The sequence below is a fragment of the Mauremys reevesii genome, linkage group 15 (assembly GCF_016161935.1).
Source record: "Mauremys reevesii isolate NIE-2019 linkage group 15, ASM1616193v1, whole genome shotgun sequence".
Lineage (NCBI taxonomy): Eukaryota > Metazoa > Chordata > Testudines > Geoemydidae > Mauremys > Mauremys reevesii.
The window spans coordinates 42,769,520-42,785,513 of NC_052637.1; the positions used below are offsets into that span (position 1 = coordinate 42,769,520).

Here is a 15,994-nt window from a genome sequence, read left to right on the forward strand (position 1 = left end):
ACTTCGCATCCTGTACTTGTGAATCATAAAGGCACAAGAACAAAACGTGCTGTAGGTAGGTGGGAAAGGTTAGCACTTGCATACAATAAAAAGATTTCCAATGGTGGGGGAAGGACTAGAGCACAAAAAATGTGTAGCCATGTAAAATTATCCCTGGGGAATACCTATCTGGAGCATTTGTACTGACCACAAGATGCCACTGCTCCTCTCAAATCCTGCTAGCAAAGAACATTTAGCTGGCAGTTAAAAATGCCATTTAAAGGGTCAAAGCGCAACCCTTCGAAAATCTCACACTGTTACTCTCCACTGTCTTTAAACTCTTAGAAACTTAAAGTTCTTTTTCTAATGTTGTCTTTTCCCATTTAATGGGCACTGAATTCTTGCTGCATTGTTTTAAGTAGAGATTAAATTAACACAACCATACCTAGTACTTCCCTGTTTTCTACAGAGTTACTGGTTGTAATGTCGACGATCCCAACAGAGTTACACTTCGCTGGGTAACTTGGCTGTCCTTGACAGTCTGGAGGTTCCATCAGAAGAGCAATTTTTTGGGGGGTTAATTTTCTCACTGACTGTAGTGTGGATTTTTTAAGTGAGATATTTAAGATTTGGAGGATGCTGCCCAACAAATTATACCAGTTTTACACAGGGTAAATTCTTGGCCCGACCTCCTTTCCAAGGACTCTTTAACACCAGTTTCCTTGCTATTCATATACTGCAGCATGCCACACAGTTATGTATGCTGTATAGCACAGGGGGTAGATTGGCTGGAAACACTCCAACAAAACTCAGCCTTGGATAGCTAGAGTCATCTCTGAATACCTCAGTGCAAATGTCTGCATATATACAGGATTAAAGCAAATATATTCAGACACTAAAAAGTTTTTAAGAACACTCACAGTACAGATATATTTTTGCTTAGAAGACAACACTTCTATTACATCTGATTGCTTTTTCCTGCAACTTGCATGACAAAGGTACAACTCCTAAACCAGGTAGTTACTAATTGAGGGCATCTTCTAATCAATCTGGGGGGAGGGATAGCTCAGTGGTTTGAGCATTGGCCTGCTAAACCCAGGGTTGTGAGTTCAATCCTTGACAGGGCCATTTAGGGAACTGGAGTAAAAATCTGTCTGGGGATTGGTCCTGCTTTGAGCAGGAGGCTGGACTAGATGACCTCCTGAGGTCCCTTCCAACCCTATGATTCTATGACATAGTATATTACAAATGCAAGAGAGCAGCACACACCCACCTTTGCCTGTTTTCACTCAGGCTACTTCTATTGTTTCACTGCTCATGCATGGAGGGAGAAAACCAAAACTATAATAAAAAATTAGCAGCAAAGTCTGCTCTCCAGAGCACAAGGCAAAAACCTCTGAGGGGAACTAGAGGCAGGAAAAGAGCCTCAGGTAACTATACCCCACTAGCAAAAACAAACATGATTAAGCAATTAGTTTAACTCTGGCTGCTCATGTCAATGTAATAATTTCCTGAAAGGGAAGAAGGATGCACATACATGCAAAACTAGATGAAGGAAACAGTGTTGATCAAATTAGAACCAGGAGAAAGCAGGATGGATAATAATAATAATAATAATAATAATAATAATAATAATAATAATAAATCAGATTTCTAAAATTTTGAAGTAAATTTTTTTCTTTTTAAAATAAAGCTATTTAAAATAAAATTTCAAATTCTAAAAACCCATATTAAAGTATAAACTTACTATAATCTATTGAATCATTTAAATTAAACTAAAAAATAATATTAAAGCAGCACCTTTGCTTCTAAAATTTTCAAGTAAGTCATACCACTGAACCGGTGGAAGTCATTGCTAAGAACCTGTAGCCAGAGTTTGTTGAATGGCTAAACCAGCTTTTGACAGCAGCAGTCTCCTCTGCAGGTGCAGAGGGACTATTGTCTTCATTTCAGTTTATTCAATTAGATTAGTTCAATAACTGGTTCAAAGTTGAGAAACTGACTGGGAGTTGAAAAAGCAGTAAAGCTTGTTTTCCTCTACCAATCTATGAATAAAAATGAGATGTGAGAGGATGAGATTTACTAGCTCTAAAATTGTGAAGGACATGGTGACCAGAATCAATCAGTTCAATACACCAACTACAGATAGTTTTAAATGGAAAACATGTTTTGATAAACTTTGTCTTGCTTATGTACCCAGCACACTTAAGGTAGTTATATTTAACTAATAAAAATTTTAAAATGCTGTTTTTGTGCATTTTAACTGAATTCCAAATTCCAGCCAAATACAGCTTGACACAAATCATGAGCAAATAATTAACCACCTAGTAAAATAAGAAATGCATCATTTACCATTTTCTATCATAAAGAATGTAAAAATGTATATTAAGCTTTATAATTGCTTAAATAAATATGTACAGATACAGTATATGCACTTTAGCAAAAGAGGTGCCATATTTAGGCTACATTTTAGTTGAAAATCAACATGTTTTAAGAATTTCCAACTAATGAGAATCAACCTTTAAGAAAAATCACTAAAAAGTACAAATAAAAAACTAGATTAAAATGTATTATTTCAATCCAAGTTTACTGTTTTCTGATTTAAATCATCATTGAAATTGGTGATTTAAATCACTTTGAGAACTTTGATTTAAATCAATCCACCCCGGAGGAAGCTTCTCTGGGAAAGTGTTTGAAAATAGGAGCCATGGCTTTTGCCTGGATGGTTGATGTAACACCCACCCTTGTAAGAAAACAGTTCCAGTTAGAAATGTGGCCAATACGAGAATATTCTCATGGCTTGCCCACTCACGCATACACACTCCTGCTGTACTCTAACACTGTAGCAGTAGTGATTAAGTGCAGTCTAATTAATCCTTCAGTCAACACAATGGAAAACAGCCTTTCATGACTGCCTTCAGCATCTGAGAATACTTTCACTTACATTCTCAGGGCATACCCCTGCAGTTGTCATTTCCATCATAAATCTTATAAAATAGCTATCCTTGAAAGCACTACATTCACACAGGAGAGCGCTCTTCACAGCCAAAACACTACATGACACACTGCTGTATCTATCGACTAAGAGCTACATTTCCTGTACCCCTTTTGTCCCTTTCATTTCTGGATCCTGCAGATATTGGTCTTGCACTACATATTTTTCATTTTTATTCTTAGAGAGATGAGGGTGAAAATGAGGATGGGGGGAAGATAAATGTACTATAAAGTTACAGGGATTTTAATATTTATTGTGGGCATAATCATTACACAGTCTTTTGATCATCTTAACAAGCCAAAGATGTCTCATCAAGCGCATTTAGGCAAGTCTCTGCCCAGTCCAGGCTGGAAGGATGATTCTAGGCTTATTTTTAAAACAGTTCCTGAAATCAGTGAATATTTCCTCTGATAAGCAGGACAATCCCTTCACTGGCATGTTTGTTTCCATTGTGGTGCATGCTAATTAAGTTGATTCTACAGTATCCCTATTATGTATTGTACCGGTCTCTGGGGCTGAAGCTGCACGGAGGAGCATGCATCAAAACTAAGCTTTTCAATATGAGTTTTAAGATTAATAATTTTAATTTTCTTTGCCATTCGAAAGCCTCTTAAGATGTTAACTAAAATATATTTATAAAACTAAATAGGACAGTGCTTGATCAAGAGAGAAAGAATTCCAACAAATCCACTATCATTCCTTATGCTACAAACAAGAGAAAAGATCATGAAAATATACAACCAACCAACATTAAAACAGGAAGACTCCAACTTTAAAAAGCAGTTGATGCAATTTTACGTCAACTAATAACTGAACCTGCAATTAATTGTAGGTGTCAAACCAGGAAACTACATGTATCACTGCACATTTGCAGCTGCAATTAACTAACTGTTCAAATATTTCTACCAAAAACCAGAGTCTTTATTAAGGCCATCTTCAAAAATCATGATCCCAGTTTTAAGCCTTGTCCTGAAGGATGCTAAAGAGGTACCAGTGTGTGTCGTGAAAGGGAGAAGTCCAGTATCATGGGCCGTGTAGAAGCAGCCCAGTGTCCTGTCCGTTCTGAACTCTTCAGCACTTCCAAGCCCACCAACGTCAGCTGTCATTGCAGCTCAGAGAACAAGACCAGATTAGATTTAGAGCAACACTGGTATCTAAACTCTCCAAAGAACTAGTTTTGCTCTATTTCTAGGACAGCTTTAGAGATGCTGATGATCACCACGTGTTTAAGATGAGTTTGGAGACTGTTCTTGCCCGGGTGGAGGCAAAGCCTGACCAAATGTTCTCAACCAGTTTAGCAAACAGAGCATGAGCCCTCAATATGGACTAAGCCATTGTAACAGACATTTACCTACAGCACTTATAGGCTATGCTGTGCTTACAGCAGAATGTAGACTACACGCACTACATGTGTAGCTATACGGCACAGTGACAGCAGGCTGCGTCCACACTTGTTACTCTGTATGTAGCTACATGCAACAGCTGCCGGAGCCTTTCCCCGCTGCCTCCCCCATGACAGAGCCTTTCCCTGCTGGCGGAGACTTCTACTATGGCAGAGAAAGGGTGACGCAGCGGGGAGGCAGCAAGACACTGGATTGCTAAAAACAGCAGCGTAGACGTAGGTGGTACTGCTTGGGCGTGTAGAGAACTGTGTACCCTGCGGGTTCAGGTGTACGGAGCACTCTACTCACCTAAGGTATGGCTCACTGTCTACACTACTACTTAGACCTGTGCTAGCTGGGCCTGCAGTGTCTGTACTCTACAAGCTGTCATTAAGAGTGGAAGTACCCACAGAACGTAGGGCACCCTTACACAGAAAAAAACATGATTGAAAAATGGAATTTCTTCCAAGTAAAGTGAGATTTCAGCATGAATGAGGGATAAACTGAGAGAAGAGACATTTCACTTCATACAGATCGGAATAACTTCCTTAATGAGCTGGTGATCACTTGCAAAAAGTCCAGTGACTGTGCAGGGAGCTAAATGAGCCATTTCAAATCAGGCTTGTCACTGCATCAATGGGGATTTCACATTCAGAAATTCTCAGCAGGTAACTCTAATGCACTAGTGACTTCGCAGGTGGGAACTCCTACTAAATGGATACATTGGTTTTAAATCCAACCTCCTGCATTTCATTGTAGATTGTACTGTCTGCCTCTAACTTTAAAGCAATTGGCTAAGGAAGATAACAATAAAGGATGTTTCTGGAAACTAATAAAGAGCAGTAATGGTTCAAGATTACTCACACTGTCCACCGCAAGAATTTTGGCCCAGATGAAGACAAGAAGTGGTCTCAGTTCCCGAGCTGAACTCTGAAGCAGCTTCAGCACATAAGGGAAAATGCCAACAGAAAGAGCCTGGGGAGAAAGGTAGAACAGCAAATTAGCATAGGTTTCCCAGACCCACGGCAGGAGGAGAGCTGGACAGGTGTCAGAATTGCACCCTTTACATAGATGCTACATACTTATGGCACATATGGGAAATCTGGTAGAAATTAGTATCATCCATTTATAGTAAACAGGGGACTCCTGAGTAGTTATTTATCGCTGATTTTATTCCTGGATGTCCCCAGATATCTGGCCCACTGAGATGAAGAGTTAATTTAGCACCAGCTTTTATTCGTTACAGCATGTGATTCTTCACGCCTCATGACGTGCCACTTTCCTCCCTCAGATGGGGCTATTTGCTCCCACAAGTAAACAGATTGCAAAAACTCATTAATTACAGTCCTTCCACTGGAAATCATACATGCCTCCCACACTTACAGAAGCTTTTAACTAAGCTACTTGTACGGTATTAGAGACTAATAGCATGCAGGAGGACACACAGCTAGTTAAATTGTTTAGCATTTCACCATTACTGAGTGGCTACTGTAGATAGTCTATACAAGTGCAGTGCAAAATAAACCTGAAGGGATGAATTCTGTCCCCCTACTCCAGCACCTATATGCTACACCAGTGGTGTAGTGATGTATAAGGGCTGTAAACATCCCACAGGGGGCAAGGCAGAATTCCTCCCTTCACAGGCACTGCACTGGGCTGCCATAGGCCAAACATGGTATAAAACAGGGGTCGGCAACCTTTCCGAAGTGCTGTGCCGAGTCTTCATTTATTCACTCTGATTTAAGGTTTCGTGTGCCAGTAATATATTTTAACGTTTTTAGAAGGTCTCTTTCTATAAGTCTATATTATATAACTAAACTATTATTGTATGTAAAGTAAATAAGGTTTTTTAAATATTTAAGAAACTTCATTTAAAATTAAATTAAAATGCAGAGCCCCCCTGGACCAGTGGCCAGGACCCGGGCAGTGTGAGTGCCACTGAAAATCAGCTCATGTGCCAACTTTGGCACACGTGCCATAGGTTGCCTACCCCTGGTATAAAACTAGTGAAGGAGGCCCCAGAGATGTACCACACACTCAGGGGAAGCTCCAGGCCCTAGCACGCCAAGCGCGTGCTTGGGGCGGCATGCCGCTGGGGGCGCTCTGCTGGTCGCCGGGAGGGTGGCAGGCGGCTCCGGTGGACCTCCCACACGTCTGCGGGAGGTCCACCGGAGCCGTGGGACCGGCGACCGGCAGAGCGCCCCCCCGCGGCGTGCCGCTGTGCTTGGGGCGGCGAAATCGCTAGAGCTGCCCCTGCACACACTGCCGTGGTGAGGCTGGCTTACAATGCAGGCCATAGGAGCACAAGGGAGGCTACAGTAATTTCGAATTGCTCATGTTTTGCCTCCACAGCAGCTTGCAATCCAGAGAGTTTAAAGTCACCTTTGACCCCCTCCCTCCTAGGGCTACGCCTTCTGTGCTATGCTTCTGGAAGGTGCAGAACAGAATCTGACCTCAGTGGTGTGGGAACAAGTCTGGGAGGAGGATGAAAGAGAAAAATCTGCGAAGGTCCCATCACAGGATTTGTTCATTCCCTGCTGTCAAAGTCTCACCAGCACCCTCTGTTAACAGAAGGCACCTGAAATAATTAACATTTGTATTTCAAGTGACACTCCTGTTCCATTCGTATTTATTACCCACATGGTGCTAGGCACTTTCCAAATGCAGAAGGCGGCTGTCCGTGCCCTGGACAGCTCACACGATCTAAAAAGACCAAATGGATGAAGGACAAGGCAAAAGAGATACAGCATACAAGTCAAGTGACCAGGGGGATGATAGACAACTGGCTAGTTCTGTGTTTAATTTAGTTTATATGACAGTTTATAAACCCTAGCCATTTTTAACGCTTACTTTGTTAATGAAAATATTTTATATATTAAAAACATCAATCAACTACCCCCAAACTGCTCCTTGCCCAGTTATAGCTAGTTCAGACCAAACCCAGCTGTTTCACCTTCTCCCTCAATCCAAGCTGCCATCCTCTCAAGTGCATCTGCCCCAGGCATGAAGGACAGGTGAAACAAATGTGTCTGATCCCATAACTTCCTGGGGGTGAACTTGTTTCTTAGCAAAAGGAAATGCTCATGACTGTTACTTGGGTTCAGGGACTTCATTTCATCTGGAGAATTAGTTCCATAGGTCTCACATGCCCATTAGATGCTGTCTGTATCTCCACATGTACTTCTATGCAGAAGCCATCACTATTCATAATCTCAGCTGGAAAAGAAGGAGCAAAACATGGACAACGTGGACTAAAGCTGACGTGGACTAAACATAAAGGACTCTCAGCAGCTTCCAAATCCTGCTTAAGCTCTGGCAACCTGATTGATGTTGACCTCAAGGCCATCTGACTGCTGTCAGATCCTGATCAGTGCTCCAAACTCAGGGCCTATTTTCCACACCCTGCATTCATAAATCATCCTTCAGACCATATTGTCTACACTGAAAAAAAATCACTCCCTTTCAAAGGGCCAGTGCAACATTGTACGCACCAAGCTAACTGCCCAGGGACCCAGGTCCAGAAATCTTCCCAACAAGTCAAGAGCTCGCAGCCGGTGCACCTGGCTCAGCAGCACCTGCAGAGAGAGGGGAAAACAAAGATTAGTGCCATGAACGGAAAGCCTTGTAACAGCCAGGCAAGTATAACAAGACTTCCCAGAGGCTCCCCGCTCAGACACATCAGCCTCGTCTAAGGCTTAGGTTTCAAACAAGTGAATCATGTTGAAAGGCAAGAAAGCTGACTGGCTGGAGTCTTGTCCCATTAGCGCTCCGTGGGTACCAGCCATCTTCTAATGCAGCAATGCTCCCCACTGAAAAAAGTTTTATGCAGACATATGCAAATGTTTTTTCTTGGAATGCAGTTTGTTTTCCCAACTCTAGGAAAGTGGGGTTTCTGACACATGCCATCTGCTCACATCTCTCTCAGGCACAGAAGCAGCGATCCAGCACAGGCCTGTTAGAAGCAGCCATTCTGGCTGTGAAATGTTCTCTCCTGATTTACAGAGGGAAGAAAGGAGACAAAGCAGGAGCAGGATGGCATCCAGTGGAAGCGTTCGGGATGAGCAGTAAGCCCGATCTCCCATTACCCAAAACAACTCGGAAGCAGAAATAAGTTTTTGCTTTCCTTGGCAAATGGATATAAGGGACTAAGGATTTAAGCCAGGGGTCACATTAGTCTTCAATAAAAATCTTATTAAAACAGAATTTGATGCCGATAAGGAGTAGTTCTACTGGCTTACATTTACTGTGGTATGAAATATGCACAGATTGAGACCTCCAGATGTGAATCTCTTTACCAGATGTAAGATTTTGGAATGCAATGTTTAATCCTCTGTTTAAAACGAGTAATATCCCCCAGTATGGATCATGGCAGAAGCTCCCTGATCTAGCTCCACAATTTGCCCCCTCGCTCCCCTGCATTATTTGGTGGTCTTCCACTTTAAAAATTAAACAGCAGTAACTAATACTGCCTGGGTCATGCTTCATACTGCAGCCCACTAGAGTGACACTAAGGATGGCATTTATGTGAGGCTACAGAGAGCATACTGACCTTTCACCTCTCAATAATGCTCCAATCCCGATATAGGTCAAAAGAGAAAGGACTTTAGGCATCGCACCTTAGCTGGCTTCTGTCTACACCATAAAACCTCTATATAATTTGGCACAATTAGCAGTGTGCTCAGAAGAGGCCTGGCATTAGTAACAGGGAGCGCTATTTTAGACAGTAGCAGAGATTAGAGGGGGTGGGGCAGGGCAGGACTGAGAGTAAGAGAGGGTGGTGCAGGCTAGGTGTAAGGTGCATTGGCAGAGAAAGCTGAAAGCAGGTGGGCTGTGCATATTATTCCCTTTCATAAGAATTAAATAAATCCACACATTCTGTAAAAGACAGGAAAAAAATTAGATGCAATTTTAAAAGGGTTTCTAAATGAGCATGCAAATGAATCTTACTGCTGTTAATATCACAGAGGCATGTATAAAATAAAATATCTCCAAGATTTAATTAAACTTGTAATTCATTATCTGAGAAAAGTATCTGGGTCTCTTTTATGCACATCCACTTTCCTGAAGCAAAGCAACACAATGACCTGAAGACAAAAGTGATATGGATACAGGAACCATGTGACAATAATGATATGAGCTTAAAAGAAACCAGGAGAGAGATTTTTCATAGAAGGGACCTCAGGAGGTCATCTAGTCCAACCCCCTGCTCAAAGCAGGACCAAATCCTCAGACAGATTTTTTTACCCCAGTTCCCTAGGTTGCCCCCTCAAGGATTGAACTCACAACCCTGGGTTTAGCAGGCCAATGCTCAAACCACTGAGCTATTGCTATAAGAACTGCATCTTCATACCAACTGCATCGGAGTAATCTCTCCATTCCCTAAAAGGATACAGGAGCTGCAGGGGCATTTGGAGGTCTGGATTACAGATCAGTTTGGTTTGTTAGATCAAACAACTACACATAACTCTCAATAGCTGTCCAGCAACAGAGGGCCCCCGCTCAAGGTTAGACGCAAGCAGCATTTTCAAATCTGGAGTACCAAGCCGATAAGGAGGGAAGTGGATCTGAAAAAGCCAAGGAAGCCTGAGCATGCAAGTTGCAGCACTGCCTAGGCATGGGAGGATAATTTATGGATAATGGGGTCCAGGCTTTAGCATTAAAGCTCCAAGGTAATGCAGGATCGAGGAAATCAGGTCAATGCAGCAGCAGCAGCTGCCATTATTACAGGGCAACACTGCATGAAACAAAAACAAAAACTCCCTCTGCAGCTCCTATTTACCTCCATGGGGCAAGTGATAATCCTGTCCATCTGCACTCTCACAGCCTGGAAAAGAAGTGCCTCAGCAAGGATTAAGAATCTACTGCTCAGGCTTGTTTCAGACTCTCAGCTAACTTTTCTCTTTGTAAAGTTCTCCTGTTGCTTTTCTCTGAATCAGAAATCTGGCTTTGTCAGATCTTCCCCTGAGAGAGCAGTGATTCTAAATGGACTGCAATTTTTATAAGTCAATAAAAGACCATTTACAAAAGGACTGTTTTCTTGTCCTCGGCAGAACCAGGTTTTACATGTCTGGCACCATGTCTGTGGCACTCACATGCCTCCCTCTCCAGGGATACATTCGCAGCAATGTACCTCTTTAGGTCATAGGGGTGCAGTTCAGTAGACATAAGATCTATGTGACACGGCATTCAAGAGGGGGTTGAAATGTGCACCCTTCCCCCTCCCAATTGTTCACTGACACATCACGACTCAAACAACAATCCTCATTTATAAAGCAGTGTGTGAACACATTTACCCTCCACACATAGCAATGCTTTAACATTTACACTGGCCACGTTGCTCTGTCCTAGTCTCACTCTTTGAGATGATGGAAGCATATTCCTGAACCAGGTGAGATCTCAATACTGTTGCAAGATTAATTGCCAGAAGAGCTTCCTAGTGCCAACTAATTCAGTGGAAGGCAGTGGACATACTGCCAGAGAAGAAACCTGCCTGCTTCCATTGCAGTGACAGAGATAAACAGCACATCTCTTTTTCCAACTGATCTCAGCCTCTGGAGGCTCAGAAAAATTAAGATTTGGTCTCAAAAAGATTGATGGTACTGTCTGTTAGTGGCTGTTAGAGGGAAGGTGAGTCTTTTCCCATTATGGGGATGGAAAACAAATGTCCTTGGACATGTGGAAGACTAGGACGCCATTCCTTTGAGTGGGAGGGGATCTACATTTCTCTACCTAAGGGAAAGGATTTGCATTTGGGGGTGTAGGTGGGCATTCTGCCTTTGCTCCCCAGGAAACTTGGTTTAAGATGAGACTCTAGTGCTCCCCAGGGTTCACTCTGAAACTGTATTTTTCCCTTTCTGTAGATGAACTCAGACCAGCCCAAGCAGATAGGAAGGAGTGCAGAGGAGCAGCAGTGGCCTTCTGAGCCTCATGCCTGCGCTGCTTCCCAATACACCCGGAGGTGTGATACTTTGAACACGTTCCTATAATTGTACCAGACCCCTCTTTCCCTGTTAGGGGACAGACACAGGAACCATTCACTGGTCACTTAGACTGCAGCAGCGCCCGCTTTGCAAATGTAGAAACAAGACAATGTCCCTGCCTCACGGAGCTTGGAGGTATGATGGGAGGAAGGGAGGAAGCAATACAGCAAGTGCACCATTCTGTGAAAAAGCTTTGCTGATTCACAGCTAAATAGGAGAGGGCGAGGGAGCTTGATGCTGTTGAAGTGCTACTAGACGACAGCAAGAATTTATGCTTATCTGAAGGTGTAGAGGTGGAGGACAAAGAGGGAAGACAAATGTGTCTTTATCAGCAAGGGTCTAGCAAACACACACTCAGGTTCAATTAGTCCTGAATGAGCCCACGTAGTTTATATACCCAAACATCATCTGGCTGAGTGCATAGCACTCAGCAGGCAGGGAAAGACATGCACACAAACGCATTCACATGAGTGCCCATGAGTCTCAGCAGTGCCAGCTAGCTTAGCTCACTACCTGGCCCGTGCCAAGGTGACTCACCTGCAAAACTATTGGCAGTTGTTCTGGCGGGTTCCGGTTCTCCACTCCCATCGTTAGCCACACCTGGAATGCTGTCAGCTGCTCAGCAAAGAATGGGCTGTGCTGTTGGAACGAGAATAGGGAAGTAAATTTTGTGCTGTCTTCTTTATGAGGGTGTGCACTTGTGTGATGTTTGTCTGCCCCTAGACCAAGTGAGACCACAGGCTTTGGCATCAATTAACTAGTATGGTGTGTTGTTCCCAACAACTATTCCTTTCAATTAAGGCACATAACTAGTAAAAAGGATTTCTCAAACACCGATCTTGTGCAACCTCACAAAGCACAGGAAATATGCCAGACTCCCCTGATATAAACATTTGTTTTAAAAAAGGGCAGGGGGAAAGGAGAAATAACGTGGGCAAAGAAGATCTCTTGAGTAAAAAAGTTTTGGGAAAATCTGAACATGTTTTTCCACAAGCAGAGTAGAGAGAGCAGCAGTTAATTTATCTTTCGAAAGAGGCAGTTTCACTTATTTAATGCATGGCTCTGCCTTTGCCAAGTCCAAGGTGAAAATAATCAAGCAAGAATGAAAAAGATGTGAGCCCCTGTCTCATGCTCCCTGGGCTGCCTTACAGCTCCTATGAAAAAGGGTGGTGATTCAAAGATGTAGTTTTGGGGCTGTATGGAGGGGTTCTCTTTACAAAACAAACAAACAAAAAAACAAAATCCCTTCATTCCCTCACATCCACTGATCCTGGTGGTGATCTGCAGAGTATCTAAGGGCTTCAAGTATGCAAACAAGAAGAATCTGAAACTACTTAATAATGAATTCCCTGATTCAGCAGGTAAGATTGTAGCAAGTTAGGGAAATAAGCCTGGAACTGACTTGCAAAGTACTGCAAGAATCCAAGAGGAGATGCTATTATGGGGAAAAAGGATTAAAACATTGCTCAGCACTTGGAAAACATCTGACATAACTGGACACAGGACCAACCTGAACAAAGGAATCTTGAATTAATCACATTTGGATTAACATCTAAAAATGTTGGGGAGTGTTCTCCAAATCTGAGATATTCATACACTGGGTTACAAACAATAAGAATGGCTGTGTTCTGATAGAAAACTACTCAAAGGGATCACAGAGTTACAGAGTGCTAATGGAACAACTGCTTTATGTTCTGACCATTCTTCCACAGTTACACTGCCCTTTTCAAGCATTTGGAGTGAGAACCGTGCTGGTCTCCAGCAGCCTAGACACAAGGGGAAGGATAACCAAAAAAAGAGCCATGGAAGTGCTAAATACTCCGAGTAGCAGGAAGTGTTACTGTGGTGGTCCTATAAACACAGTGCCCACCCAGGCATCCCTATAGCTCAACGGAAATGCACAGTAAACTCTCAGTCTGAGATTTGTCATTTTTGTGGATATTAGACTGAGGTTATTGGTGCCTATTGCGGAGTGCAATGTGTGTCTGTGTACAGAATATAAAGTGAGATGCCAAGAGACAATACATTTACACTGACTGCTTCATGAATGAGGTTCGGAACTATGCATCACAAGAGGCAAAGAAGCAAACGAGTTAGATAGTCCTAAGTTCCTCTTTATAAATCACCTTTCTACCCCATATACCCTTCCTAAAGGAGAATAGATGTGGGAGGCTGTCCACCCTACAGTTTCAGACAACTCCTTTGATCTAAACCTATAATCCTGTTGTGTGCTGGGAGTAACCCATCACAAAGTGCAGGAGCATCTCATGGCTGCTGGAGAATCTCATTCAGATCAGATCAGGGCACACTTAGTTTTAGAAAGTGGAGACACCGGAAGTGACATTTCCTCATTGTAAAGTGCTTTCAGATCTTTAGGTGGAAAATGCTATATAAGGTAAGCACAGGGTATTATCAATTTGTACTTGATAATTGTGAGTAGAGTAGGCTTAAAGGGCAAGTTCATCTTGGCACTCATGGATTTTCAATACTCTTAATTTCTCTTTGCAGGGGAAATGAGTCATTTGTTTGGGATTTAATTCTAACCCCTGTGGGACCAGGAAGATGTAAAGCATTGGCACAAAATGCATTGCCATTTAGGGTGACCAGATAGCAAATGTGAAAAATCGGGATGGGACTGGGGGGTAATAGGAGTCTATATAAGATAAAGACCTAAAAATCAGGACTGTTCCTATAAAATTGGGACATTTGGTCACCCTATTGCCATTTAACTCAGCTGTGACACTAAGGGTTCATGACAACTTGCCATCAGCATGGCAGGATCCCCTGCTCTAGATTCTCTTGGAAGAACTATTCCTTTTGCCTTATGTCACGTAAGGCTTGCAGTACAAACGGGCTGAGAGCAAGGGCCAGCTATAGGACACAACAGCTTCCAGAATAGAACTTCAATGGGAAAAAGAACCTTCAAAGCACATTCAAGTGCGCATGCGCACACAACTCCAACATGCTTCTTCCCTGTAAGAATGCGCCTGGGCTACAGGCTCCTCTCCAGCAGATAACCCTGTTTTTCCAGCGTTGACTAGAGGAGAATACTCAGAAGTCAGTGGCTTATGTTTTTTATAATATGCTTTTGAAACAAAACATCCCTGAAGAAGAGATTATCAATTACTTTATCCAGGGCTAGACTGGAATCTAAACCGACAGTGGCCAAAAAGGCCAGAGTACAAATGGTAGCTCAGTAATCCTCTGACTCGCACTAGAGCATTTGACATCTGAGACACTGATTGCTGTTTCTGCCAGCCCCGTTATGAAACAGACTGATTAACCTTAATAAAACTTACCCCCGCCCTGCATTAAACAACAATTTCTTATAGGATTAGCATTAGCTGGCAGCAGCTAACCTTGTCCAATATACAATGCTTACAATGCTTCCTGCTGATATAAAGCAGAGGTTGGAGGGCAGAATGTTTATTTAGAAAACAAGGGATTGATCAAGGATGTTCAACGGTCTTTCCATTTCAATGATTTGTCAAAGCTTCACAGTAGAAAGCGAAGCCCCTTCCACCCCCTCCCAAACTGAAAAAATAAGTTTCACCTTCTTTATGTCTGTTTGACAAAGCAACAACCTCCTTCCTCTCGCAATCTATACAGCCAGCCTTGGCCATATCAGACTTAAAACCCAGCATTGACTGGAGCTTGGAGGACGGCTTGTTTTCACTTCTAATTGTCTTGCTTAGGTTATAAAGTGAATCTAGTTTGCTGGCTTCTTACCTAGTCCCTGGTGGATATTTCTCTCTTCTCACCCCTGAAACATGCTCACTCCTCACTGTAAGTCAACCACACTGGCAGGCAGTTTTCAGATGCCCAAGACTGCCACAGGGGGCATATTATGTGCACTATCAGAGCAGTGTCACAGAACTGCAATAGCAGGGGACACTGCAGGCCAGAATGGGGGCAATTACATTTATTGCTATTTTAGAATACAGAGTATGTATAGAAAAGAGAAGGGGATTAAAGGGTGTGTGAACATTTGCCAGCTTCACCCCCAAAAGAGCCAAAGTGTTTGTGCTGCAGTCAGTCACTTGGATACAACTTCAGCCAGTAAACCTACTGGGAAAATATAGTTTGATAATATGCATGGAATGCAAGGACATTACTATAAAAACTCATTTTATTCCACTTGTGCGTGGAAGGCCGAAATCCAAAATACAAGTGTAAACTAAAGATTATACCCTATCCCTGGATACTTAGTATCATTCAAGACCCATATCCTAGGACACATTAAAACTCCTTGCATGGAAGGTTTTAGAAAAAATCATTTATGTGGCAAAGTAAATACCAGTTTCATTTCACTTGCTAGGCTGACTAGTGCTCATTTACATTAATCTATTATGGATTTATGCTATATAGATTTTGAGGTTATATTCTGGAATCTATTCAAACTGGTTGTACAGAAAGTCAAACTACCTGCAATAGGGCTAGGCAAAGATTTCTCTTCTGATTGTTTGTTTCAACTTTAACGGCCATTTAGTTTGCATGGGAATAGCTAGTTTAAAACCACACAAATTTGCATATTATCATCAGAGTTACTCTCTGAACCAGCTCAATCACAAAAGGAGTCTAGCAACTGCAGTACTTTAGTCTCATAAATCTACACTGGGCTCTCAGCCAGTCACTGTAATGTATCTGGATGCATTGCA

The 15,994-nt window shown here is 42.5% G+C and overlaps 1 protein-coding gene across 4 annotated transcripts in view; it reads right to left on the reverse strand.

Annotated features, from left to right (window-relative positions):
* RPTOR (regulatory associated protein of MTOR complex 1) overlaps window positions 1–15,994 on the reverse strand; it is a 273,244-nt gene that overhangs the window by 88,772 nt on the left and 168,478 nt on the right. For all 4 annotated transcript variants that reach the window (XM_039501518.1, XM_039501520.1, XM_039501519.1 and 1 more), the window contains exons 11-13: window positions 11,874–11,975; window positions 7,848–7,931; window positions 5,221–5,331 (exon numbers count right to left, since the gene is read on the reverse strand). In XM_039501518.1, the coding sequence (XP_039357452.1) occupies window positions 5,221–5,331; window positions 7,848–7,931; window positions 11,874–11,975 (297 nt within the window). The remainder of the gene's footprint in view (window positions 1–5,220; window positions 5,332–7,847; window positions 7,932–11,873; window positions 11,976–15,994) is intronic.